At 50.6% G+C, this 27,405-nt stretch overlaps 4 protein-coding genes across 4 annotated transcripts; 2 read left to right on the top strand and 2 right to left on the bottom strand.

Annotated features, from left to right (window-relative positions):
• Positions 1-1,062: 1,062 nt before the first annotated feature.
• On the top strand, positions 1,063-3,637 carry N7539_004191 (TTC39/IML2 family protein; the record flags this gene model as incomplete). The annotated part of the gene is made up of 6 exons (XM_056933793.1): positions 1,063-1,150; positions 1,280-1,297; positions 1,368-1,444; positions 1,536-1,602; positions 1,666-2,741; positions 2,834-3,637. The coding sequence occupies 6 exons, from the start codon at positions 1,063-1,065 to the stop codon at positions 3,635-3,637; spliced, it is 2,130 nt and encodes a 709-aa protein (XP_056791334.1).
• A 1,186-nt stretch (positions 3,638-4,823) lies between these two features.
• N7539_004190 (MFS transporter) lies at positions 4,824-6,744 on the top strand (the record flags this gene model as incomplete). The annotated part of the gene is made up of 4 exons (XM_056933792.1): positions 4,824-5,211; positions 5,305-5,326; positions 5,398-5,821; positions 5,899-6,744. 4 exons carry the CDS (start codon positions 4,824-4,826, stop codon positions 6,742-6,744), a joined length of 1,680 nt encoding a protein of 559 aa, XP_056791333.1.
• A 1,071-nt stretch (positions 6,745-7,815) lies between these two features.
• On the bottom strand, positions 7,816-19,103 carry nrps1 (uncharacterized protein; the record flags this gene model as incomplete). Its single annotated transcript, XM_056933791.1, has 4 exons — positions 7,816-10,518; positions 10,577-12,922; positions 12,973-13,352; positions 13,409-19,103. The coding sequence occupies 4 exons, from the start codon at positions 19,101-19,103 to the stop codon at positions 7,816-7,818; spliced, it is 11,124 nt and encodes a 3,707-aa protein (XP_056791332.1).
• Positions 19,104-19,281: 178 nt separating this feature from the next.
• On the bottom strand, positions 19,282-26,675 carry N7539_004188 (Nonribosomal peptide synthetase 1; the record flags this gene model as incomplete). Its single annotated transcript, XM_056933790.1, has 4 exons — positions 19,282-24,996; positions 25,172-25,474; positions 25,607-26,023; positions 26,163-26,675. 4 exons carry the CDS (start codon positions 26,673-26,675, stop codon positions 19,282-19,284), a joined length of 6,948 nt encoding a protein of 2,315 aa, XP_056791331.1.
• Positions 26,676-27,405: the final 730 nt, after the last annotated feature.

Here is a 27,405-nt window from a genome sequence, read left to right as displayed (position 1 = left end):
GAGAGCAGTGCACCTTAGACTTTAGAGACGATCGGAGACTCGGAGGTACGGGTTTGACCGCATACTTACCTGCTTATACTAAGGTACCTACTAGTTAATAACTTACAAGGTACATTGTACATTGTACCCAGCCAGCTATGGGAAGATGAAAAAGTACTTCAATGTTGGAGATGGTAAATTTGTCGATGATCTCCGCCGAAGGGGACGAAGCTAGATCTAGGAAAAAGATCGAGTTCAGGTCTTTGTAGATCTATCGTATCTTCGTGTCTGAATTGTTCATAGTCAAAATGTATGTAGAGGGCGAAGTGATCACTAACTACTACTATTGTACTGACTCATGTACTGTGAGCGATCGGACAATTATGGGAATCCATTCTCCTGAATAATGCTCCTAATGCTCGGCAACCTTTCCGAGCATATCTCCGAGTTACGCTGCCCGCATCGAGGCCGCCCGCCATGTGTTGACTGTGGAGGCTAAAGAGCGATACGCCGTCCGTGGGTTCTCGAGCGCGGCCTCCGCCTAAACCTGACCTCCGGTGTGAGTTGCGCTGAGTTTTGAGGCTACCACCATCCATGCCGGGGCTGTGAGGCTGTGAGGCTCCGAATTTCCTGCTCTGCGTGGCTCCACGGCTGCGACGGTTCGTGAGTGCTCAATTGCTAACAGGTGATTACCATCACTACTACATAGTAACTTACATATTGTGCCTATGGTAATTCTCTCCAGGCAAACATGATTCTTTGAATACTTTCGCCCGACTTTCATCAGAATCGACTTTCCTCCATTCTGATTTTCTGATTTTTACTTTATCGCCACCGGCAGTACTTCTCTCCACACGAGCAGACCGTTCCCGGTAAACCGTTGTGGTCCGCGAATAGGATTATTCACGTTCTCCCCATTCCGTCTCTTCCTTCTCTCTCTTTCCTTCTGCCGGTCTGTCGTTGCAGTGGAAAGGACCGTATCTTGACAGCTGCATCTCCGACCAAACCCTTGATCTGTTCTATTTTCGGGCCCCTCGTGGAATTTAGCCTCCCGACACCTTCCCGCAGTACACGGCGATCATCATGTTGCGTGTGGGGTCGTGGCTGTACGGGAAGAAGGCTGCCAACGCCTCAACCCAATCGCTAGACTCGCTGGTCGAGTTGAAGGATTGTATGTGAAGCCCTTCGATTCTGAAGATAGGAGTTGGTGTGGAGGACACTGACAAATGCAACTGTGGAATTGCGCTGGCGCACATGAGAACGAGTCTTGGCTAACATGAAGATCTTCGATGTGAAATAGTGGAGGAGGCTATGAGAGGTAAGCGTGAACAATCCGTCGTCGATTTGGAATGCCACACCCATACTGATCAATGTCTCCTCATCGATAGCCGCGACTTTCATTTTGAATGACGATGTCGACAGTGCCGAGGCTGGCCTCGCCGAGGGAACATCGACCTTTCACAATGTGCGCATCCTGCTCGCTTGACTTTCAGCGGAGGCACATGGGCCGTATATATGGAACATGGAAGAACACATCGCTGACATACGGCACACAGCTCGGAAGGGGCATGGTGGCGTTCGTCCGAGCCACCCTCGGCTTCGAACAAGAGTTTATGCGCCAAGGTCCGAGACTCTTGCTCTGTGAAGCACCAACCAAAGGTCCTTAGCGCTGACTTTTTTTTCTAGCGTCCGAGCGATTGAGTGAAGCAGAGTCGTCGGCGGCCAGCGACCAACAACGAGCTCATCACAGATCCCAGGCTCCGAATTCTTACCGCTCCGAGATCTACGCACCCGGGAGCGAATATGCATTGTGCCAGGCAATCGCCCAGCTGATGGGTGCGGTCGTGGGTGTTCTCAACGAGAGCCTTACCGAAAGTATCAAGGGGTTCTATCGCATGCGAAAAGCTTATATTGCGCTAGATGCGATCTTGAAAATGGAGGCCAGCTTCATGGAAAAGAATGAAGCTAGGCGAAGCCTCTTGAAGAGCTCGAAGGGCCTATCCAAGACAAGCCTTACCAGTCCTCACGCTAAGCTTGCGCGTTCGGCGAGTGACCTGTCCGGCAAAGCGACTCCCATTTCCGTGGGATCCCCGCTGGCTGAGGACGTCCTGTCACCCGGATTGTCCGAGTTGGAGATCAGCGCCGACGCAGACATCGCGTCTGGCCCATCCACACCGGGCACCTCCACGCCCGGTGCATCCAAGATCATCAATCATGATCCTGATTCGGACATCTTCCAAAATGAGATCGACACATTTGTGCATTCAGGTGCGAACTTCTGCTTCGGCATTCTGTTGCTCTTGATCTCCATGGTTCCTCCTGCCTTCAGCAAGCTGCTCTCGATTATCGGATTCCACGGTGACAAGCAGCGAGGCTTGCGAATGCTGTGGCAAGCCAGCAAGTTCCACAACATCATCGGAGCCATGGCAGCGCTGGCATTGCTTGGGTATTACAACGGATTTGTACGATATTGCGATATTATGCCGGATCCGATTCCAGGGGAAGATCTGGAAATCTACCCTCGGGAGAAATTGACGGAGTTGCTTACCGAAATGCGGTCTCGCTTCCCCAATAGTAGACTTTGGCTTTTGGAGGAGTCGCGGATGAAGGGCGCGAACAAAGACCTGGATGGTGCGTTGGATACGCTTTGTGATGGCTCTAGCAGCGCACTCAAGCAAGTCGAGGCATTGTGTGTGTTTGAGAAGAGTCTAAATGCTCTTTTCCTGCACAAAAACAACGTGTGCTCGTCTGCTTTCATCGAGGTATGTTCTTGAATCCTTCAGCTGCCATGTGTGTATTGGCGGCGTCTGCATTCTATTTCTCAACACACAAGCTGACTGACAGTGATTCTCAGTGTGTGGAACTCAATTCGTGGTCTCGATCACTGTACTACTATATTGCCGGATCTTGTCATGTGGCAGAGTACCGTCAACTTCTTCGTAGCGATCCTAAGAAGGCAGAAGAACACGCTACTCAAGCCAGAGAGTATATCCGCAAAGCTCCTCCGTTGGCTGGCAAGAAGCGATTCATGGCGCGCCAGCTGCCCTTCGATGTCTTTGTTACGCGCAAGATTGCCAAATGGGAGGCCCGCGCCAAGGAATGGAAGGTTGATCTCATTGACGCCATCGGCGTGGACCCAGTCGAGGAAATGATCTTCTTTTGGAATGGTCACAGTCGCATGACACCCAGCCAACTGGAAGATTCTCTTGCGCGCCTGGCTTGGTGTGAAAGCAGTGAGAACAAGACTTGGACTCGCGAGGGACAAGAAGATAAAGCGATTTTGGGGCTCTTGAGAGCAGCGGTGCTGCGATCTTTGCACAAATACGACGAAGCCAAAGAGGTTCTTCAGACCAAAGTACTTCCACACGACAAATCCATCTTCAAGGGTCATTTGAAGGACGACTGGGTTCTACCCGCGGCCCATTTCGAGATGGCTGCGAATGTCTGGATGGAGCGTCCAACCTACCAGTCCTTGCATAAGCTCTCAGAGAAGCCCACGGACCGACCAGCGGAGCGCAAATTGGTGGCGACCTGCAAGGCGCATCTGGACCACGCAGCGCGCTGGGAGAGCTATGAGCTGGATGCGCGTATCGGTCTGAAGGTCACGGCCGCTATCGAAGCTGTTCAGCAATGGGAGACTCTGCATCCTGCCAACTAACGCAACTTTGCTTCGTGCCGCGAGGGTAAGAAAATTCCATGTTGCTATCACGGTCTAGTTCGTCACGCATCATACTACATAGAGAAGTCACTTTTGTCTTTTTTTTGCACAGAGAGGATGGGCGTTGTGGTATTTTCGAGGGCGCGAGGCAACAATACGTCTGTCATCGTCGTCTCTTTCTGTTCGTTATTCTCTACTTTCCTCTCCACCTGATCATTCAACACCCACGTTTCAATCTTCCGCAACACACCAACATAGTAGTACCTGGACGAGCTTTGTCGATCAAGGTCAGGCAATTCCGCCAGGTGTTCATGCAGCCTGATACGTAGAGATTCAACACTTGAACACCGTGATACTGTACTTGATTCTAAGTGACGCCGTCTCGTGGTTTCTACTGTCTACCTGTCTAGTATCCAAGTGTACAAATCTCGGATCCATTTTCGGACCACGGCCACCACCGCTTCGTGGCAGGGCGGGCAATATATTCCGCGAGGCCCGCGGGTGGGTGAAGTGTGCAGTGTGAATAAAGTCCAGACAGGACCGCTTATCCCGGCAAACATGTACATCCGTACCATCCAGATGCGATCTGGACTCGGAAAAGATCTCAACCGACAACGGCAAGTGCCGATCGGTAACTGTAGCTCAGCGCCACAGATTCCCACACTTCGGTTTCAATGAAAAGGCCTGCGCATCGGACCTTGACGCAACCGCGTCTGTGGCGCCGCCGGATAAGACGGCTCGCGAGCGGTGTCGGACGTCCGATTGTAAGCATTTTCAGAGAGTCCTGGCCCCGAAAAAAAGGGCGAGCAAATTTGTATTCCGCATGTCGTCGTTTATGATCACAAGAACGAAATCCTATGAATGATTCTGTCTCAGGTTCGAGGCAGTGGGATGTGTCCCTTTGGCAGACTAATACTCCTTTCATCAAAATTATTTATTATCATCAATCTTAGCGCATGTCCAAGATTGAGCGTCGTTCGATGACGTTTCTCATCGCCTCGATTTGATCCACGGCAACTAAAAGACACACACCCAACACTAGCCATTCTCTGTCCCTCTGACGAACAAGAAGTTTCCTCCTTTGTCGCTGCGCAGAGAAGGTTTCTCTACACACACACACACACACACACTGTAGTTAAACTCACAACGTTGAGGTGTCTGACCTGCCGACGTCGAGCACTTTGCAATGAGCGTTCATTCTCACTCGCACGACCCTATAGGGCACGATGACCGTTTGACCAATTCAACAGATGATATTGGGTCCGTTGAGTCTCAAGACACCAATTCGCGGGCTTCGGAAGAAGCAAATAGGCGGACAGACACGGCACTCGAAAAGCAGAGCACAGCCGCGTCAGGTCTTTCTGTGCTTGAACAACGGGCACAGTCGATCGTGTCGCGCATTCGCAGTCGAGAGCCGGGACAAACAGCCAAATTCACGCATCCGCTGTCGCATACAAAGACCAGCCCTGATGTAATAGTCGACTTTGAAGGGCCAGACGACCCTTATCGACCGTTGAACTGGGGATTTAAGAAGAAGGCCGTGACGACGGTGCTGTATGGGTTGACGACCATGGGTAGGTGGCTCTTAATCTATTGCGCGTGAACACATTGGATGATTCTCATGGTTGAGTTGAATTGACAGCGTCTGACTGAGTGAACTTTTGCAGGCGCGACATGGGCTAGTTCTATGTAAGTCCCCCGTTATGGGCCGGTAGTGATCGAGGGACAACGTTGCTGATATGACCCTCTTTCGCTTCCAGATACTCGACAGGCCAGAAACAAATCGGCCAGCAGTTTGGGGTGTCTCTGGAGGTATCGACTCTAGGAACGTCACTCCTCCTGTTCGGATTGGGTCTCGGTCCTCTGGTATGGGCTCCTCTTTCCGAGGTCTATGGCCGCAAACCAGCTGTGCTGGCTCCATATTTTATCGCAGCAATCATGTCATTTGGCACAGCCACTGCCAAGGATCTCCAGACCATCATGTTGACGCGCTTCTTTACGGGCTTTTTTGGCTCCGCGCCGGTGACAAATACCGGTGGTGTGTTGAGCGACATCTGGACCCCAGAACAGCGAGGTGCCGCAATTGTCGGATACGCCATGGCTGTGGTTGGAGGCCCCGTGTTGGGCCCCATTGTTGGAGGCGCTATTGTTCAAAGCTACCTGCATTGGCGATGGACCGAATATGTGAGTTGAGCACTCTAAACGGCCACCGATGCTCTATCGGTAATCTACGCGGCTCGGTCCACTAACGCATCCCTTAGATCACTGGAATCATGATGATGTTCTTTTTGACCTTGGATCTCATCTTCATTGACGAAAGTTACCCACCAGTACTGCTAGTCTACAAGGCTCGAAGACTTCGCTTTGAGACCGGCAACTGGGCTCTTCATGCTCGACACGAAGAATGGGACGTGACGCTCAAAGAACTCGGGAACAAATATCTGGTCCGGCCGTTCCAACTCCTTGCTACTCCCATCTGCTTCTTGGTCGCACTGTACGCATCCTTCGTCTACGGAATTCTCTACCTCAGCCTGGCTGCATTCCCCATTGTATTTCAAGAGATCCGTGGATGGAACCAAGTGGTCGGCGCTCTTCCTTTCCTCGGCTACCTGGTGGGCATCCTCATCGGTGCCGTCATCAACCTGTCCAACCAGCGCTTCTATCTCAAGCGTTTCAAAGCCAACGGCAACCGCGCCGTGCCCGAGGCAAGATTGCCGCCCATGATGATTGGCTCTGTAATGTTTGCAGCAGGGCTATTTGTCTTCGGCTGGACAAGTCCAAAGCACATCCATTGGATTGGTCCCATCATCGGTGCCGTGATGATGGGCTTTGGATTCTTCACTATCTTCCAGGCGGCGTTGAACTATCTCATCGACACATTTCAAACGACCTCGGCTAGCGCAATCGCTGCAAATACGTTTTTGCGCTCGGTGTTTGCAGGCTGTTTCCCGCTCTTCACGAGCGCCATGTTCCATAATCTGGGCGTGCCTTGGGCAGCTAGTATCCTGGGGTTCATATCGGTCGCTTTGATTCCGATCCCGTATCTCTTCTACGTTTTTGGAAGGCGGATCCGGGCACGAGGGAAGTGGTCAAGGGCGTCGTTATGAATTGGCCCCCTTAACGCTTATAGATGAGCCAGTCGCACTCAAAACGGAAGTTCAGGGCATCTACCCGCCTATGATTTCATGTACTATCGTATCGTTCCCATGTCATATAAACTAATACCGCCAGTAACGAAGAAAGATCTGAATATGGCTACATACCTTCAAGTCACTGATATGCTACGCAACGCTGTAAGCGTGCTGAGTCCACAGCGTTGTAGACCATGATCAGGAATTTTCTGGCGAACTCATCTGCCCCTTGAATTTTGCGGGGGTATCAATCTTGACTCTGATCAACGTGCCCTGCGAGTGTATGGCAATTGCGCTCAGGACCAGCTAACGTGCATTTGAAACGCAAGATATCGGCTTAAAACACACGATTACGTATGTAATCATTGCCAGTGCCAGGCCTGCCACTGGTAGTCTGTTAGGTAACTTTCATACCTCTTCAGCACAAAGCCTCAGGGTATTGACATAAAACGTAGAGAGTCCGATATAGGACCGCAACTTGCGAGTACCGCCATCGTGGCGAGCCCAGACTAGATGCTACAAGGATATTCCAGAGTACAGTTAAGGTTTCTTTGTGGAAGTCAATACGATTATGGAGTGGAACCTGAGGAGGTTGCTTGGGGGTACCAAGGTTCAACGACTCTTATGGCCCTGAGAGACTGACTTCATTTACAAAGTGAGTCAAGATAGATCGACAAGTTGCATCAGATTGTATTCTCAAACTCTTTTATCAGTAGGTACAAAGGGCAAACATCAAGGCATTTTGTGTCATAATTTGACAAAGTTCAACATCTGGAGCTGGATCTCATCCACCGGGGACGAGTACCTGAGACCATATAAAAAGGAAAGAACGAAAGAAGTGACTGACAATCCAACTGCCCACAAAAACAGAAACAAGCAAAAATATGGCAACAAGAACAGTGATAAGTATAATTCACAGGAACCAGCGGACAGACGCAAGAAAATACCGAAATGAGTAGTTATGAGAACTGATATTCGAAGAACAAAATTCATCAGGTGGAAAATGTTTGTAGGTCGCTCTGACACAAGCTTCGGATGAATGCATCTCTAAGCATTGTTTGGCAAGACCATGCTTCGCCGGGTCAATTTGCGAGCAATTGTCATCGCTTTCTCCCAGGTCTTCTTCTTTTCCACGCGTGTGGTGGCAGCGGAATCGGCGGGAATGGCACCACTAGCAAGGTGTGGATTGGGCTGTTCGTTTTGTGGAGCATTGTGTAAAGCCAGCACAGCCATCTGACCAAGGAAGGATGGATGCTCCAAGAGGTCCTCAAGACAAACCTTGAGTCCTTCTTGTTCAAGAAGCCATGTGAGCTGGGCCATATTGAAGATGTCACCACCAAGGTCGAAGAATGACGAGTCGAGTTGGAAAGCGCTGGGACTGGCATTTGAGTCTTCCAAAACAGGAAGCTGGCCTACATCCTGATTGGGTAGAACTTGATTCCATGAGCGTGACAGGACATCGGAGTGAACCAAGAGCTCAGCGATGGAGCGAGTCTTGAGGTGAGAGCTAAGGTAATGCTCGTCCGTGGCCCACGGGAGGTCATCAACTACTTGCGTTGGGAACGCGCGTAACATGCTCGGGGAGGGTAAAACGGTTGAAGGGTTTGCGACCAGGGATTGGACAATCTCACAGACCATGTCTAGCACCTTGGAGGCGAAAGCAGGTACGATAGGGCCCTTCTCCGAATATCCGAGGGTTACATTCAAGCTTCGGTCGTCCGCAGGACGGGAGACAAGAGTGAGGTCCGCAAAATTGTCATTGACACCAGCGCCGCCCATACGGTACTTGATGTTGTCAAGCTCAAGCGAGCCCTCATAGTCGACATTCTGGTGGAACACCGAGGTTGTGAAGTAGGTCCATGCGGGCCAGTCGGTGCATTGTCTGATGATCTCGCGGAAGCCAAGCGATTCGAATGGCATGTTGGAGACCTGTTGATCTTGAAGGTAACGGAAGAGTTCAACACCGGTCCACTTCTCATCAAACTTCACACGAACCGGAATCACATTCACGCAGGGACCAACGGTGTTCTCAATCCCCGGTACGGTTGCGTTTCGGCCACTGATTGTTAATCCGAAGACAACGTCCGATTGAGCGGAGAGCTTGGCCAATGTAATGGCCCATGCAGCTTGCATGACAGTCGCAATTGTGACATTGCCCAAAGCGGTCGGAGGAACTTCGATGGTTTTGCGAATTTCTGCAAATGAGCCAACGTTCTGGAACATGGTCGTCCCCTTACGACGCACGACCTGGGTCATCTGCGAACCCTTCAACAGATTCGTCCAGTGGTTGTAGTGATCCGGACCAATCGTTCCTGGAAGTTGGCGAAGATAACTGGCAAATGGAGTGACTGGGGGAAGTGGACTGCCTTCGTAGCCCAGTTTGATCGCAGACATAATCTTTGATAAACATACTCCGTCATACTGGGTGTGAGAGAGACGAATCATGATGCGATGTTCGTCACTGCTCTTCTTCTTGACGACATAGAACTGAACGTATTGCTCTCCTTCACGTGGTCCATACTCGCGATCGCGCTGCTGCAAGCTCATCGTGAACTCGTCCATGCCGCGATCCGTTTCATATACAAAGATGCTCGGTCGTATCTTGCGAAGGACGACTTGGTAGAATTGATCATGGAAGCAGACGAAAACGGTTCTGAGGATGTCAAATGCATCAACAAGCTTCAAGCAGCTTTCTCTGAGGCGACGGAGGTCCAAAGGCCCATTTCCTTCCAAGAAGAAGTAGTTGAGCATCCAGCGAGACTTGAACAGAGTTGCTGTGAGTGACATAGCTTGGAAGTCAGTTACTGGGAGAACGTCTGCAATACCGCCCTTGAAAACACCAATCTTTGGGCAAATGCCGTTTTGCAAGGAGGCATCATCCAGAGTCTTGATCGACGTGAGAACAGCAATGCTGTCAGTCGAGGGAGTTGGTGCCAAGGTGGTGGGCTTGCTATCAATGAAAGACTCGACATCTTTCGAAGCAGGCTTCAGGTCCACATCCAACATTCGCTGAGTGGCACCGGCTGCGCGCACAGTTGCGAGCATGTCTGCAAAAACAGGATTGTTGAAGACATCCGCAACTGTCAGAATCATACCGTCCTCACGAGCAGCGCTGACCATTTTCATCGCTGTGATACTGTCACCACCAAGCTTGAAAAAGCTATCCTGGTGTCGCACAACATTCGGAGATATACCTAAAGCAGTACTCCAAAGGATCCACAGTCTCTTCTCAAGGTCGACTCCGAAGGCATCTTCGCTTGAGCGTGATGATGCAGAGCAAACACCGGAATCATCCGCTGTTCCTCGCAGTCTATCTAATTGGTAAGAGGAGTCGAGCTCATCTTCATATTCATCCTGATCTTCATCTTGTTGGACAGCTGCCAAACTTTCTTGGTGCGAGTGCGGCACCATCAGCTTCCCCTCCCTTACCATCTGCTCAATGATCTGATGCACCCGATTGTCGACCAATTTTTGAATCGCAGCATCATCAATGCTCTCGAATCCAGAGCGCGATTTCTCATTCAGTGTGGACTGAGACACTGCCCAGTCAGAGGCCTGGCCCTCAATGACATCTGGCTCGAGTTTGAACGAGGAAACAGTAGCTGATGGTGACTCGATGAAACCCTCAAAGACCTTGGCAATACTTTCGACCATGTATTGCGCTTGATCATCGCTCACCATGTCATTCCAATAACGAAGCATAATTCCCTCAGAGCCGCGAGAGATATCGACGTTCACCGTGACCGCATACTGCAGGTGGTTAGTATGATCACGGCTGATAGACTCAGGTCACCTGGGATGTACTTACTTCACTGGGATCATGTGCATGTTGAAGATCAAACTTCAAACCCTTTTCCTTCATGCCTCCACCCACGCCATGGTTCTGAATGGATAGAGTCGTGTTGAATAGAGACTGACCTTGCCGACCGAGTTCGTGCTGGATACTCGCGAGAGAACAGCTTTGGTGCGGGATGCTGCGAATGTAGTCCTCGTTGACCTTTTTGGAGATATCGGCCAAAGTTTGGTCCCGGGAAAACTTGACCCGGCAACAAAGCATGTTGATGAAGATACCAACCATGTCTTGAATGCCATTCACAGGCGCATCACGACCAGCGGACAGATACCCGAAGCATACATTCTCGCTGCGTGTGAGGTCACGCAAAACAATTGCCCAAGCCGAGAGGGTCAAATTGGCAAGCGTGACTGAGGCCTGCTCGCAGAACTTGAGGAGTTCAGGATAACGTGCGAAATCCATGAGAATGCCCTTCAACTGTCTCTTTTTGAGGAAGGACACAGCAGACTTGACATGACAAGGTCTCACATCGTTCAAATAACCCTTCCAGTGAGCTAGCGCCGATTCCTGACTCTGCGATCTGATGAATTGGATGTAGTCACTGAATTTCGGGCCCAGACCGTCGGCGAGTCGACCATCGTAGGCCAAAGCCAAGTCACGAAGAAGAATATCGACGCCGCCTCCATCGATAATTGCATGGTTAATCTCAAGCTTGACAATCACGCGCCCACCTGGTGTTTTACAAACGGTGAATTGGTGCGAGAGCTTTGCGGGCCTGATAGCGTTCAAGTCGCGGAGCGATATCGCCTTCAGCTTGTTCTCAACTTGTGAATCGAAGCATTCAACGCGTAGAACGCTGTCTGAAACATCATGCAGGACAAGCTGGTCAAAGGAACCTCCGCTGTAGATGCTGTCCACGAAGACGGTGCGCAAGACTGGATGGCGGTCCACCAGGAGTTGCCACGAGGTTGCGAGCCTTTCAGGGTCCACCTTTGCAGATCGGGTATCTCTTACTTCGAAAACAGTGTGGAACATGTACGCACTTGGATCGCGGAGTTGACTTAGCAACAATCCCTCCTGCATTGGAGAGCAAGGGTAAATATCCTCCACCTCATCCTTGTTCCGAATACCGAGCTTTCTGAAAGTCATTGCCGTAAGAGTCCTCAAATTGCTGTAATCAAGGGGAAGCAAAGGATAATCGCAGAGCGTGGGTTCCGGAGCTGCATTTTTGAGGACAGAGACTTCAACCTCGAGAGTCTGCTTGCATTGTCGAATCCAGGTCTGAATCTTGGATTGGTGAGACATTTTGCGGTTGTAAGTAAATGAAACCGTCAAGCAGTCGTTGAGAATGATAGCGGAAAGCTCGAACAGCGCGAACCGGGTTGTCTCGGGCCCCATGTCACCAGCAGCAGCAAAGTCAGAGGTTTTGACGACGCTCTCCTTCTGATGGCGGAAAAGGGAATCCGCACGCTCAAGTTGCTGGAGCCTGCCAAGGTAATTGAACAGGATTTCCATAGGCACCGGGAAATCCTTGCAAGAGTTCTGGCCAGACTCTAGGATGCTTTTGGCAAAGTATGGGCGCCCGTTTTCCGTGATACTTCTTCGTGTGTCTTTAACACGCTTGACGATGTTGACAATGTCTCCTGCTGCGTATTTAGCTTGACAGATTTCATCAAATATTGCGGAAACTGTGTTCGAACCTTCTTTTTCATCGATATTAAGCGGTGTCATTGTTGTAAACCATCCCACTGTCCTGGACAGATCGACGCTTGAATCCCACGACTCTCGACCGTGACCTTCGTTGTAGATCGTGGGGACACTTCGGTCCGTGAAGGCCCTTTGGAATGAGCTGATGGTCGCCGCCAGCAGAAGGTCGACTGTGTCAGTGCCAAAGGCTCGATGACAGTCGTCAAGCAGAATGCTGGTGGTTTCTTCACTCAAAGTGAACGAGTCCGTTTGGATATCGCCGTACTGGTTTGCGACTCCAGTCATGCCCCAGTAGTTCAAGTCGGTTACTTTCGTTGTAAACGGAAGGGCAAGGTTAATATCATGGACTTTAGCACGCTCAGCCTGCATGGAACACCAGGTCTGGAAAGACATGGCCTTGTCATCTGACAGCGATCCTGAGACAATGAACTCCTCCAGATCCTGGAGAATGATACGCCATGACACCATATCAATATTCATGTGATGCGCGACAAGGAACAGAATTTGGCCTCCAGTCTGGAGATTGAACAAATCTGCCGCGAAGATCGGGCCATTGAAGGGATCAAGGCAATTTTGGCTTTCCGCGATCTTTGATACCATCACGCGAGTATTCGTGATGGAATGAGTACGGAATTGATAAGAATCATCGACATCCTGGGAGCTGTTAGTCAAAGGGACAGAAAGGATTGGTAGAACTGATTTACCTCCACGATCTTCTGTTGCCAAATGCCATTCTTCTTGTAGACTCGAGCATGCAACATTGCATGTTGGCTTGTGACAGCGGTGATGGCACGGCGAAGTACCTCGCTCTCAACTCTTCGAGCAATGCGAACTGTGATGCTTTGATTGAATCGAGCTTCTCCTTTGAAAAAGTTCGAACATTGAGTGTAGAGCTTCTGAACGGGTGACAACGCAAATCCTTCTCCTGCCTTCTCTTGATGTCGAGACGAAGTCGACTTTTTCGTTTGAGCGACTTGAGCCAGCTCTTTGACAGACTTGGATTGCAAGATGTCATTCAGTGTCACGACCAAACCCTGCTTGCGCGCCTTTGAGATTACAGCCATTCCAGTGATGCTATCGCCGCCTGTAACAGAAATCAGCCTTCATTTCGCGACATCATATCATGATAGAAAAACTTACCTAGACTCACAAAGGAGCGATCTAGGTTGACCTTCTGCAACGATATATTGAGTACCTGGGCAATGATTTCACGGACAACCTTCACTGGCCCTTCTTTCTCCTGGTGAGTCTCTGGCTTTTGAACCACACCTCGCTTCATCTGATCAAAGTCCTGCATGATGCGCTCGTAAGAACCATCGTCAATGTTTTCAAGCCAGGCCGAGATCTTCTTCCGGTCAAGTTTGCCCGACACAAGCATGGGAAGCTTTTTGATAAGGGCCCAAGTTTGAGGTACCATATAGACCGGAAGCTGTGACTCCAAACTCTTCTGAATGTCGACAAGCCTACTCAAGCCACCATTCTGCATGTGGTCAGGCTCGAGCAGCTCGCATGCCTTGTCTGAAATCAATTTTTCATCATTGTTGTTGTCGGACGCAGAAAGAACCGCCACAAGACGTTGTTTCAGGGGCCCAGCCTTGGGCAGAATGACCACCGCATGACGAACTGCCGAGTGCTCCGAGAGTCGATGTTCAATCTCCCCTAGCTCCATTCGTTGGCCATGAAGTTTGATCTGGTGGTCCTTCCGGCTGATGTACTCAATAGAACCATCAGGGTTGTAATAGCAAAGGTCACCCGTCTTGTAAATTCGACGAGACGAAGACACAGAACTAGGAGAAAGGAAGTCTTTGACCCATGCGGGGTCATTGACGAAAGCTTCCGCATTTTTCTGGGGGTTCTTGAGATACTCTCGCGCGAGAGCTGGACCTTCAAGGGCAAGCTCGCCAACCGCACCGAGTGGAGCAAGGCGATTGTGATCATCCGCATCAACAATCCAAGTCAAGGTACATGGAATACCGTAGCCGATACGTGCTGGGTCACGGCTGGCAGCGACCGCAGTATCGACCACAGCGAAAACGACGGTTTCTGTAGGCCCATATCCATTCATGAGGTGAACGACATTGGCCCACTTCGTAATGACCTCTTGAGACATCTTCTCGCCACCCACGACAAGGATCTTCAACGAAGGAACTGATGACGGCTCGATGATACTGGCAATGGAGGGTGTAAGGAAAGTCCATGTGACATTCAGACGTCTCATAGCGCCGGCGACATCATTCAAGCGTTCATCCTCATTGGGAACACAAATACAACCGCCGAGCATAAGAACTGCGAGTGTCTCCATGATTGCAGCATCAAAAGTCAGAGAGGCGAACTGGAAGACTCTGGATTCCGGGCCCATTAGGGTCATTGGCCCGAATGCCATGATACTGCTGACTGCATTTCGATGCTCAACAACAATGCCCTTGGCGCGCCCAGTGGATCCAGAAGTGAAGAGAGTGTAGGCCATGTTCGATGGTCGGACCTGTTTTCGGGCTGTGTGTGAAGCGTTCAAAGATCCATAAGCTCTCAGTGTATCTTTGCTAACTGGGATCACGGTCTTGACAAGTTGACGGTATCGGTTGCTGTAAGAAGGCGTGCACAGAATCATGGTAGCACCGACATCCTTGAGTATTTCCTCATGTCGGGACACTGGGTGATGAGGATCCAAGGGAACATAGCCCCCACCAGCGATCAGAATGCTGATGAGAGTTACCATCGCCCAGGCAGACTTATCGAGGCAAACCGGCACGAAGACCTCAGGGCCCACGCCACGGGATGCAAGGTAATTGGCGAAGGAGGAAGCTGCATCCCAGAACTCCTTGTAGGTCAATTCTTGGTCCCAAGCACAGACCGCAGGCGCATTGGGTGTCTTGAGGCTCATTTCCTCAATGTATCCATGGATGCATCGATCGATGGAGGGTATCTGACGCTGATTCCAGCGAGCAATCTCCAGTTTCTCCTCGGAGCTGATCATCTCGATGGATCCAACCCTGTCCAAGCTTGTCTTGGGGGTAGAGATCAATTGTCTTAGCACATGACCGAATTGTTCGGCCAAGTGTTTGCTTTGCCAGCCATTGATGACAAGTTCGTCATGATGAACGGTGAATGAGACATGAGTCTTCGAGACGCCGCATTCAATGACAAGTGGGTGGGTGAAAAAGTCTTCAGAGGTGTTGATATTTTCATCAATCCAGATATCGCTGTCTAGCTGTCCGTTTGTCGATTGGATGACCAAGAGGTTTTGGAACCCGCAGGCCGAGGAGCTATCTTGGTTAATCGCGCGAATACGTTGGAGGCCTGCATGAAGGTGAGGAATCATCTCTGTTGTGGATTGATTGATCTGACTGAGAAGATCGGCAATCGCCATGCCCGGATCGACCAAGACACGTGTCGGGACTGTGGATAGAACAGGACCCGCGATGTTGCCTACCCCAGGCAGGTCAATGTTGCGACCAGAAAGAGTCTCGCCAAAGCAAACATCCCCATTGCCTGTGTGAGTTGCAAGAACAAGGGCCCATGCTGCGCGCAGGAGAACTGGAAGGGTGAAGTCCACAGAGTTGGGAGGCCGCGCGACTTCAACAGTGTACAGCTGAGTGTTACCAGCTCGAAGCGCATCAGGCACTGTGTTTTTGTTCTGGGGGAAAGGAGTGGCAGAGATGCCAGCAAAATAGCTCTTCCAGAACTCATCACTGTCAGCTCTATCATTTCTGGCAAGGTAGTCAATGAACAGATTGTAGGGAGTTGCCACTGCCTTTGCCTGCACCTTTCTGTAGTTCTCTTCAAATCTCCGATAGACAAGAGGAATGCTTGAGCCATCGTAGAGAGAGTGATGGACAAACCAGACAAAGAAGCGGGTGGAAGAAGTCAGTGATTGGACAATAGCGTATCCAGTCAGGGGAGCACCATCATGACTTGGAATATTCGCGATGTCATGAGGCAATTTATCAAATGAGCCTGCATGAATCCAATCAATGGGGGCATCCTTGACGACCACTTGCACAAACTTCATCTCTTCTGTGTGCAAAATTCTGGTTCTCAAAATTTCCAAGTCGTCCACTGTCTGCTGCCATGCTTGTTTGAAGCGTGCGAGATCAGCGCCTTCAGCGAGCCGGAAAGCTGGTTGCGCAACATAGGCGCCCTGTTGCTTCACCGACATGGTCAGAAGACCCTCCTGAACAGCGCTACATGGATAGACATCTTCGATCTCATCATTCTGTAATCCACAGGCCTCGGAAATCTCTTCCAAAAGACCCTCGAGATTGACTGAGGACGGAATGAGAGAGAATGGCTTGATGGGCTTGTGGGCAGAGGGCAAAACTTCAGATGAAACCGAGCAAGCCTGAGCCATCTCGATCAGGGTAGGATGTTTGAAGATGGTAGCGACAGTGAGCGAAATTCCTTCTGCTTGAGCAGCTCCGACGAGATTCATCGCCGAGAAGGAATCACCCCCCAGTGCGAAGAAGCTGTCGTTGTTTCTCACCGATCCCGACTCAAGTTCAAGAGTTTTCTCCCAGAGTTCGCGGAGCTTGGCATCGACTCCATTCGAGCACCGGATCTCTTCGTCGGTGGTTGCCTTGAAAGTGACGTACGACTTCAGGATATCCCTTGGCAGAGTTTGAACCATAGCACGAAGGCGGCGACGGTCAATCTTGGCAGAAGATGTAAAGGGAAGGTTTCGCAAGGGGAAAAATAATCTAGGCATCATGCTTTGGGGGAGAAGGTCTGGAAGAGAGCTCTTCAACTTCTGTATGGTGTCCATGTTGGAAACAGATATGGGAAGAAGTAGTGGATCAGCACCCTGAACAGTGGGTGCAAAGTCGTCTTTGCTGCCACCCTGGAAAGAGTCGTGGTCATATACTGTGAAGAAAGCGGCAAGACTTCGCGAGACGCTTCTTTCTTGAGGCACTACAACATCCACTGCCACCTGTGAGCCTTCCGGAAGACATGAGACACATTGATGCTCGATCTCTTCAAGTTCAATGCGTTGCCCGTTGAATTTGATTTGCGTGTCTTTGCGTGAAACGAACGTTAATGAACCGTCGGGATTGTACCGGACTAGATCACCGGTACGATACATGCGGTCCTTACGCCGAAACAAGTCGGCGAGGCCTGCATGCTGACTCCACGTCGGTTCTTTGACAAAGACCGCCTTCGTCTTGTCCGGGTTGCCCAGATACTCGCGCGCAATGTTACTTCCTTCCAGAAGCAATTCGCCAACTGCACCGACAGGGAGCAGCCGATTGTAGTTGTTAGGGTCAACGATCCAGACCCGGCAGTTGACTGCGAATCCGATAGAAGTTGGGTCATCATTGACACGAGTGCCTTCCCAGTCAACCTTCACACCCGCAGTAGCACACACTGCGGCCTCGGACGGTCCATATGCATTCACGACGAAGCGATCACGCCATCGGTCAATATGATGAGAAGGCATCTTTTCGCCACCTGTGATGATTGTCTTCAGATTTGGTACGCTCTTGGGATCCAGAGTGTTCATGATTGCAGGCGGGCTCGCCATGTAGTTGGCATCCATGCGTTGAATAGCGCCGGCGAGATTGTTCATTCGTTCTTCTTCACTGGGCACACAAACACAGCCACCGGTCATTAAAATCATGAGAGTGTCAAGCACACTGACATCGAAGGTGTAGTTGGAGAATTGCAACGAGCGAGTTTGCGTGTCCATGTGAAGAGCCGTCTTCAGGGCAGCAGCTGTTGTGCTCAAAGCCACATGCTCAACCACGGTTGCCTTTGGCTTGCCGGTCGTACCAGAAGTGAAAATCGCATACGCAGCATTGTGCGGCGAAGGACGAGTAGGGGGAAGCACAAGAGGAGACTCAGGAAGCTGAGAGATGGACTTCTGACATACGCCAAAGACCTTCTTGCAAATCTTTGCAAGTTTTGACTGGATGGAAGAGGAGCACAGAACAAGCTCTGCGCCAATCTCGTCAATCAATGTCTTAAGGCGACTGTCGGGATGTGTTGGGTCGATGGACACGAATGCACCACCAGCCTTCAGAACAGCAAGCTGAGCAACAACCGCCCATGCTGATTTCTCGAAGCACAGGACGACAAATACCTCGGGCTTTACTCCCAGACCGGTAAGATAGCGACTGAGACGACTTGCAACGATCTCAAGCTGACCATAAGTGAAACTCTTGTCCCAAGAGCAAACAGCCTCCGCTCGAGGACGAAGAAGTGCCTGTTGCTTGATCAAGTCATCCGCACACTTCTCAAGCCGAGGGGGCTGGTAAGCATTCCAGTCATGAATTTGCCGATACGACTGTTTTGGCAACAAGTCCAGCGTACCCAGCGTCTGGGCACCAGACCAATCGGTTGTCATTGCATCAATAATGCGGTCAAACGCGCCGACGATATGGGTGGCATGAGCTGACGTGACAGTGTCAGAAAAGAATGTAAACCGAATCTCCACGAGGCCTCCATTAACGATAGCTGTAAGAATGATCTTGCCTGCATCATTCGTAGCAAGCGAATCGGCATCTTCAACAGAATCACTGGGTGTTTCAAAGTAGGCAAGGTGTGTGTTGAATAGGCACACATCGTCAAGCCCAAGGTGATGTTTCACCTCGGACAGATCAGCGCGATTCTCGTTGGCCTTCTCAAATAGCGACTGGTAGCTCTGGAAAAACCCGCTGAGTAGGATTTCATCGTTGAATAGAAGACGGCAAATTGAGGTGGAATGAACATCCGAGTGTTCAGACACGCCGAAACAGACATCGTCAGAGCCAGTATAGCATCTCAACACGATGCCCCACACGATGCGTAGTAATGATTTCACAGGGACTCCCGAAGCTTTGCTGAAAGCATACAGCTTCGGCATCGAGACTTGAAGAGAACAATCAAATGTCTTGGAAGAAATGGTGTCAGGAGAAAGAGTTGGGAAATGACAGGGTTCGAGGTCAGAAAGATATTCCTTCCAAAATTGCAAACGGGTATCTAAGCCGCCTTGGACTGCCACTGTCCTCACGGCAGATTCGCTGCTTGCCCAATGCTTGATGTTAAATGAGTTTTGGGGTGGTAATGTCAAGAGCTTCGAGCTCGGTCTTCAAAGCCCGCTGATCTGCTTTAGCAAAGGGAGTCAAAGGAACGGTAGAGATAGGAACATAGACATGAGGAACCTTGTTAGTGGGATAATTTCTGGTGAGGTTAGTGTAAAGAGATGCGATTTTCGTCTTAAAATCCTCCGTAGGGTCAAGAATAAATTTGTCACCGGCGGATCGGATTGCAGATCGCAAGGGACCAATGAAAGCGACAAGAGCCTCTTCATCGTCCTCGCCGAGAGCAACACAGTTGACGACGCAAATCTGCTTCATATCGAAGAACGTCTCGATGGCCTGGGAAATGGCCACGAGGTCCGGGGAGGCATTGCGCCCTGTCTTCCGGCCCATGAAAAAGAGGGATCCATCAACACCGAATCGCACAAGGTCGCCTGTCTTGTGGAACTTGCGGTTTTGGGCCGCGCGGAAAGACGATGCCCAAGCAGGCTTCTCAAAAAATTCGCATTCACCATCTTTGGTGCCAGCCAGATATCCTCGTGCAACAACAGGGCCTTCAATCGCAAGCTCACCAATGGCACCAATGGGAACCAAAGCGTTGTGATTCGTTGACTCGACCACCCACGGCGCACTCGAGAGTGCAAACCCAAGGGAACCCTCAGAAGTTTTATCAGTCACCTTGCAATGGAAAGCTGCCGAAGAAGCCTCTGTGTTACCGAAGAAGAGATGTTGTTCACTGTTGTTGGCAGCCCAGCGTTGCAGTAAACTTTCCGATGGAGTCTCACCGACATATGCCAGGACCTTCAGACTGGGCACCTCACGCGGAGCCAGGGGCTTCGCGATGGTTGGTGTCATACACGCTACGTTGGCGTCAAGAACGCTGATAGAAGCGGCAAGGTTGCCTGGCTCGATATCAGCAGGCACACACACGCACCCGCCTCGTGAGAATGTTCCAAAAGCCTCGAGCAAGAAGACGTCTGACGTATGGGCTGCTAATTGGAGGGTTCGCGACGATTCGCGCAAACCAAGAGAGCTTGCAAAAGCCTCCGCGCGTGTCATAATCTCGCGGTGCTCAAGGACGACACCCCGCGATCGACGGGAGGTTCCAGATGTGAATGCGACGTAGGCAGGATCAGAGTGGCCTGCTGTCAATGGAAGTGGCTCGTCGTTGAGGTAATCCAAAAGAGACTCACTGACAGGAATCACGTAGGGGATAACCTCGTCAAGAATGTGAGATTTCTCTGGCGAAGCCAATGCAACTTGTACTGAGTGGTCAAAGACCCATTTCTCGATCAGACCCATGGTCGCGCTACCATCGACTGGGATGCAACCACCGCCAGCCTTCATAACGGCAATTATGGAAACGATGTTCCAAACAGACTTGTCGAAGCAGACCGGGATGAGGCTCCCGGGACCAACGCCGAAAGTCACTAGGTAGCTTGCAAGTCTCGAGGAAAACTGATCTAGCTTCGAGTAGGTAAGGTCTCCGTCCCAACCTGCAACAGCTAAGGCGTCGGGGTACTGTTTTGCCATCTTGATGACAGCCTCATAAGCACACTTGTCCACGGAATTTGAAGACTTCAAGGTGTTCCATGTTTGAAATTGAGATTTGTTCAGGGGGCTGACACAATCAAGCTGGCTGACGCTGGTTGTGTGTTGAGTCATAATGTTTTCCAGGCAGCTAACGTACGTGTTGGCGACGTTAGCCGCTTGAGCATCGGACAGATGGCTGGTCCAGTAATTCAAATCGATCTTCGCTTCCGAATCCGATGCTTCTATATTCATAAACACCGGGAATTCAGCAGGATCGTGAATGGAGCCAACTTCGAAGCACTCAATGTCTGTGCTCAAAATATCATGGGCACTAGGCAGGCGACGATACGAAACACCAGAGTTGAACAAGGACGTGTCAGACAATGCCAGCGCGTGCTGGATATCAATGAGAGAACTATGGCGATATGGTAGGCTTTCCATATAGTCATTCTGGATTGTTTCGAGGACATTGCTCAGGAGGGAGTTGGGTGTGATCTTCATGCGGCAGATCATGAGGTTGATCACAGGCCCAACAACCGACTGAACTCCATCGACAGGCACATCACGAAGTGAAGCCATGTAGCTAAAGCAGACGTCGTCAGAGCCACAGAACAGACGTAGTGTGAGGCCCCAAGCAGCATTAAAAACATTGGATAATGTGATGCCCTGTTTCTCACAGGACTTTTGGAGCTGCGCAAGAGCTGGAAACTTGACCGGAACTGAGCGAAGACTCTTATCAGCCGGCTTTTTGCCATCGATCAGGACCGGGAATAGACATGGTCTAGCATCAGACAAATAGGAGCGCCAGTATTTCAGACCGGGGTTCTGTGCAGCGCCTTGCAGGTAGGAAATGTAATCCTTGAACAAGGGGCGACGGTTTTCCTCAAGCCTTCCGGCGTAAGCGAGTTGAAGATCACGCATTATGATTGAAATGGAGGTTCCATCCATAGCGGCGTGACTGAGCTCGATGCGGCAAAATAATCTTTTAGCGGGTGTCTGGCAGATGGTGAATCTATACGCAGGAGTTTTGTCGCTGTAGTCTTTGGGCGGCTGCGCTTCGAACATCTCAATGACATCGGTCTCGCTCGAGGAAAACAAGATGGTCGGGTTCATATCGTACTCCTTTAGAACAACCTGGCAGAGAGGGTTTCGAGGAGTAAGACCTTCAACAAAAATCGTACGGAACATGCCATGACGTGCTACGACTTGGCTCCAGGCTTGAACCAAACGATCCACGTTGGGCCGGGTCGAACCAGTACTGCGAACTTCAAAAGTGTCGTGAACAGCGTAGAAGGAGTTGTCACGAGATTGTCCAAGAAGGATTCCCTGTTGCATGCGAGAACAGGGATAGATATCCTCTATCATATCGGATGATAAAACTCCGATTGAGGGTAGTTTTTGTGATATCATTTTCTCAAGGTTGCCATAAGTGAGTGAAAGCAATGGGAAAGTGCTCAAGGTGGGACGAGGCGACGCGGTCATCAATTGATCTGCAAGCGACAGCAGTTCCTGGCGACAGTTCGAAACCCACTCATGAATGCGCTCTTGATAAAGCATGAACTTGTTGAAGGAAAATGTGAACCGAATTTTGCCATTGACAACCATGGCGGAGATCTCGAATAGCCCGAAGCGAGGTGCGTCCTTTCCAAAATCAGCCGCATCACTGCCACGTCCGGCTTCGCCAGCCATCTGATCTACCAGCTGGAAGAGACCATCTGTTCGCTGGAGATCGCGATGCTGACCGACGTAGTTGAAGGACATCTCAAATGGGTGGGGATGCTGGCTATCGGGCTTGTTACCGAAGTTCAGCGCTCGGGTTGCAAAGTCTGCTCGGCCATTGTCAGAGACACGGCGACGAAGATCTTTGACCTGTACAAGCGTATCGATCGCGCTATCAGACTTCTGTTTATTGATAAGAATGGGCTGCAATATCGTGAACCAGCCGACAGTATGCGAGATATCGATAGATGAATCCCAGACTTCACGACCATGGCCCTCGTTGTAAATGGTCGGCAGAGGACGGCCTTGGAAGGACTTTCCAAACGAATGAAGCATAGCAGCCAGAAAGACATCGATTGGTTCCGTCCGCAAGGTATCGTGACAGTCCATCATGATCTTGCGGGAAAGCCCGCTGTCGATCTCAAAGGATGCGCAATCGACATCGCCATACGTTGTCTGATTCCCCGTTAAACCCCAGTACCCGAAGTCGATTGCTGGAAGAGGTGTAGTAGGTGCTTTTCCCTCTTCTATCAGACCATGGCAGTGCTCTTCCTGCATTTTGCACCAGTTTTGAAAAGGGAGGGAGGCTTTGACTTTCAACTCTTTTCCGGGGTTCAGGAGGAGATCTTCCAAGTCCTCAAGGATGATCCTCCACGACACGATATCGACGACCAGGTGGTGAGCTGTCATTGACAGGACGTAGGTCTCATCATGTTCAACCTTGAAGTAATCCGCGGCAAGAAGCGGGCCAGTGAAGGCGTTGATACAAGTTTGACTGCCTCCGATGAACTGCTTCGTTTGATCCATGGTTGAAACAGTTGTAGCTCGAAGCCGGTATGATCCCTTCACATCTTCAGTGATGCGTTGTGTCGAGGCTGTACCAGATCCAGAGTCCGCAAATCGAGCTCGAAGCATCGAATGATGAGAAATGAGAGCTTCAATCGCCTGGCGTAGTGCTTTCTCGGTCAAAGGTTTGTTGAGGCGCGTAACGATTCCTTGGTTGAAATGACCTTGGCCTTCTTTGCGAACACCGAAATGAAGTACTTGAATGGGGGACAGATTGAATGGCGTGTCAACAGCCTCCTCGTACACTGCCATCCGGTCAATGGCTCGAGCCCGCGAGGCCATCTCTCGGATAGATTTACTACGAAGGACATCTTGGACAGACAATGAGAGGCCACTCTTCTTGCACATTCCAATGCAAGTCATCGCAGCGATAGAATCTCCGCCCATTGAGAGGAAGCTCTCATCCAAGTTGACATGGGTCTGTGGCACATTCAGGACACGGCTGAAGATTGCGACCAGTGCGTCTTCCTTTTCGTTTGCTGGTGGTATCACTTGACGCGGAGCCTGAACGCCGCAAGACGCAGCGACGACATCAGGATCCTGCTCCATATTCGACACCCATCCAGCAATGCTTTTTCGATCAAGTTTCCTAGATGGAAGAAATGGCATAGCTTCGACGCAGAGCCAGACAGGAGGGACCATGTAAGTCGGAAGACGTGCAGATAACCGTTCGCGCAACCCGGATACAATCTTTGACTTCTCAGTGCTCAGAAGCAAACGGAGTGGCTCGAGGTCGGTATCCGACTTTTCAGCGAGGGCCAAGCAGGTAATGACGGCTGTGAGCCTGCCTTTCGAGAAACCGCTCTTTGGGAACAGGACACAGCAATGGGAGACGAGACTGTCCTTACTCAACTGAGTCTCGATCTCACCCAGCTCGATCCGTTGGCCGTGAACCTTGACTTGAGTATCTTTGCGACCAACGTAGTTCAAAGCTCCGGAATCAGAGTTGTATCTGGCCAAATCACCAGTCTTGTAGAATCTCCGGTTTGAACCTTCCGCGGGGTCAATTTTCACCCACGCAGGATCGTAAATGAACGCGTCATTTGTCTTCTCGGGATTGTTCACGTAGCAACGGGCGAGCGTAGGACCTTCAAGTAGAAGTTCTCCAGGGCAGCCCACGGGAACTAACTGATCGTGATTTTCAGGATTCACCAACCAAACGCGAACACCGACCGGTAATCCGATGTCTTTGCAATCGGTGGCGGGTGAGACATTCGAATTCAGAACAGATGCGACACTGGCCTCGGTTGGCCCGTAGCCATTGATCAATTCAATTTTCGACCATGTTTCCAGTTGAGATTGTGACATTGCCTCCCCAGCCAGGACCAGGGACTTCAGGCTAGGCACACTTTCAATGTCGACGAATTTGATAAATGACGGAGTAAAGCATGCCTGATCTACCCGGCGCTCGTTGATAAATCCTACAATGTCATTTAGTCTCTGCTCCTCGCTCGGAATACAGACACATGCGCCATGAATGAGTGGTGTGAGTGATTCAGCCAGGCTCGCGTCGAATGTATGCGCAGCAAATTGAAGCGCTCTCGTCTCGCGAAAGATCTTCAATCCTGGGCCATGAGCGATCGCGCTTGAGAGAAACGCGCGATGCTCCAGCAAGGTACCCTGGGCGAACGTCGTCAGCTCTTTATGTCGATCATAACATATGGCAACCTTGTTGTCCTCTCGCGCCTGCGATGTGCCATTCTGGCGCTGACACAGGTGAAAGAATGCAGAGCCAAGAAGAAACGACTCTTGAGAAGAAAAGTACAGGCTCGAGAGTGAGATACGTGCTACATACCTTCGGCTCTCCCGTTGACCCTGATGTGAAGAGCACATAGGCAGCGTTTTGACCGGTGACACCCGACGCAAGGTCAACTTCCACCTCGGAACCCGGCAACTCATCGAGTCCCTCGGCGCAAAGCGGAATGATTGTCTCTGCTGCATCACGCAAAGCTGCGGCGCGAGAAGTAGAGCACAGAATGATCGTAGCCTTGACGGACTCGATCAAATGTTGCAAGCGAGATGTTGGGTGGGTCGGATCTAACGGGACGAAAGCGCCGCCCGCCTTCATCACGCCAAGCATTGCAACAATATTCCATTTCTGGCAAAGTTTCAGCATGCGCTATACCTTAAATGCTCACAGAGATCGTCCTCGGGCCGCGCATGGCATCGAATGCAAATCTTCTGCATAAATGAAAGCCTGCTCGTGATTGGAGCACCGGGGTGGACTCACCGATTTATCGAAGCAGAGCGCAACGCGCGATTCAGGCCCAACACCCCGAATGCGCAAATGACATGCCAGCTTTGTAGCTAGCGAATCAAGCTCTCCATATGTCAAGCTTCCATCCCACGCACTCACAGCTTCTCGATCGGGTCCACTGAGTGTCTGGTCGTGAATCGCGTCATGAATCGTGCGGTCATAAAGTTTCGGTGTGTGCGAGTTCCATTGACGTATGCGGTTCAAGTCATTCTCGGAGAACAAATTAAGCTGGCTAATAGCGATGTTCTCAGCAGAAAGAGTATGTTCCAATATCTGCTCAAAGGCGTAGGCAACGCTCTTCATCTGTTCCCCAGACATCTCTCCGTTTCGCCATTCCAGGAAGATTTTGACATCTCGGCGCAATACCTTCACATGGAGGCGTACTTGGCACTATCACGACGCAGATCGGATTAGTCGATTTGCCAACAGTAAACTCCAAAAACATGCAAGATCCAAACGTTGCGCATCTGGTCATGAGACACTAGAGCAGTTCCAGCCGTACGGGGAAGGGAAAAGAGCTCCAACGAACCTGATCTGGGAGGGCCGTTGCTAGCATTGGTTGCTGGGAGATTGGTGAGGATGGCGGATCATTTGCCTTTCGATATGTCCGGAGCATCAAGATAGTGTTGAAAGGCAGCATTCCATTCTCAGAGATCTCCTCGTCGTCCACGTGCTGCGCGACCTTTTCGCGCTGAGCTTGCGCTCTGTCTAGGATAGTTCGAATCGAGTCGTTCTCGTCAATGGTGACTTCAAACGTGTCCATATTCATGGAATCCGGCTGTGGGACCGGATGCCGGGAGGAGATGGAGTCTCCGTCAATGTGCTGGTATCCGAAGCAGATGTGCTCAGAGCGAATATAGTAATGCAGGACCATGGCCCAGGTGGCCTGCATCACAGATCCCAATCGTCCCTCCTGCCACGCGGTGAATAACTGCGCATGTTGTGAGGACGTGGGTTTCATCTTCATCGAGACAGGGCGTTTGGGCCCGTCAATGGCGGGCGCGAACCGAGGCAAATAGCAATGGGAATAAGAGTTGGCCATGATGACGAGTGCTTGAGATCAGCGACGATGCGCAGAATGGGTAAGAATTAAGAGAAGTAAACCAGGTTGCGTGCCGGTAGCGATTAGTTTCGATGTCGATTAGTCGGCCAAGAGTCTCTATATCCAGGTGACGAGGCCAATAATTAGAAGCACAGGATAGTGCAGAAGTAATACATCCAAGAAAATCCGGGGGACAGCGACAATTATGAATAGAATCCTCGGCACGCGCAGAGAGGTAAGAATATTCTTCTTGCGCGATATGAAACTAAAATCGCTCACAGATCGGATCAGCTAAGACACTGGCTTTCTTCTTTTTTCTCCCCTCATGTGTATTTTGAAAATAAGAACGCAGAAAAAGGATCGATCTATTTCTCCATGCCTAAAAATCGAAAATAGCTATGACATTGATCATCGGGGCTGCAGATGCATGGCCATGCTCCAGCTCGTTTAAGAACGCCGGTACGTTATGTACAGTATGTGCCGATGGGGAAAGAAATGCCACATGTGTACCGAGAAGTGCAGCACGGACTGTGCTCATGGCCTTGCGAAAAGGACGAGATTACGGTAATACGGGATGAATACTACTTCACCGATTTCTATAGGATGCCACCGCTTGGAGCAACAGACAATTTCAGGATCGTCCAAGTATCTTCCTTGCATGGGTTCGGATCTAGATGTTGAGAAATTAGAGAGGCGGCGTGCTGAGTGGATCATCTTCGAACCACCGAAA

This window comes from Penicillium diatomitis (genome assembly GCF_028827545.1).
Source record: "Penicillium diatomitis strain IBT 30728 chromosome Unknown utg000004l_segment0_segment0, whole genome shotgun sequence".
NCBI lineage: Eukaryota > Fungi > Ascomycota > Eurotiomycetes > Eurotiales > Aspergillaceae > Penicillium > Penicillium diatomitis.
Note: the sequence above shows the minus strand (reverse complement) of the source record. Positions and strands in the feature narration are given on the sequence as shown.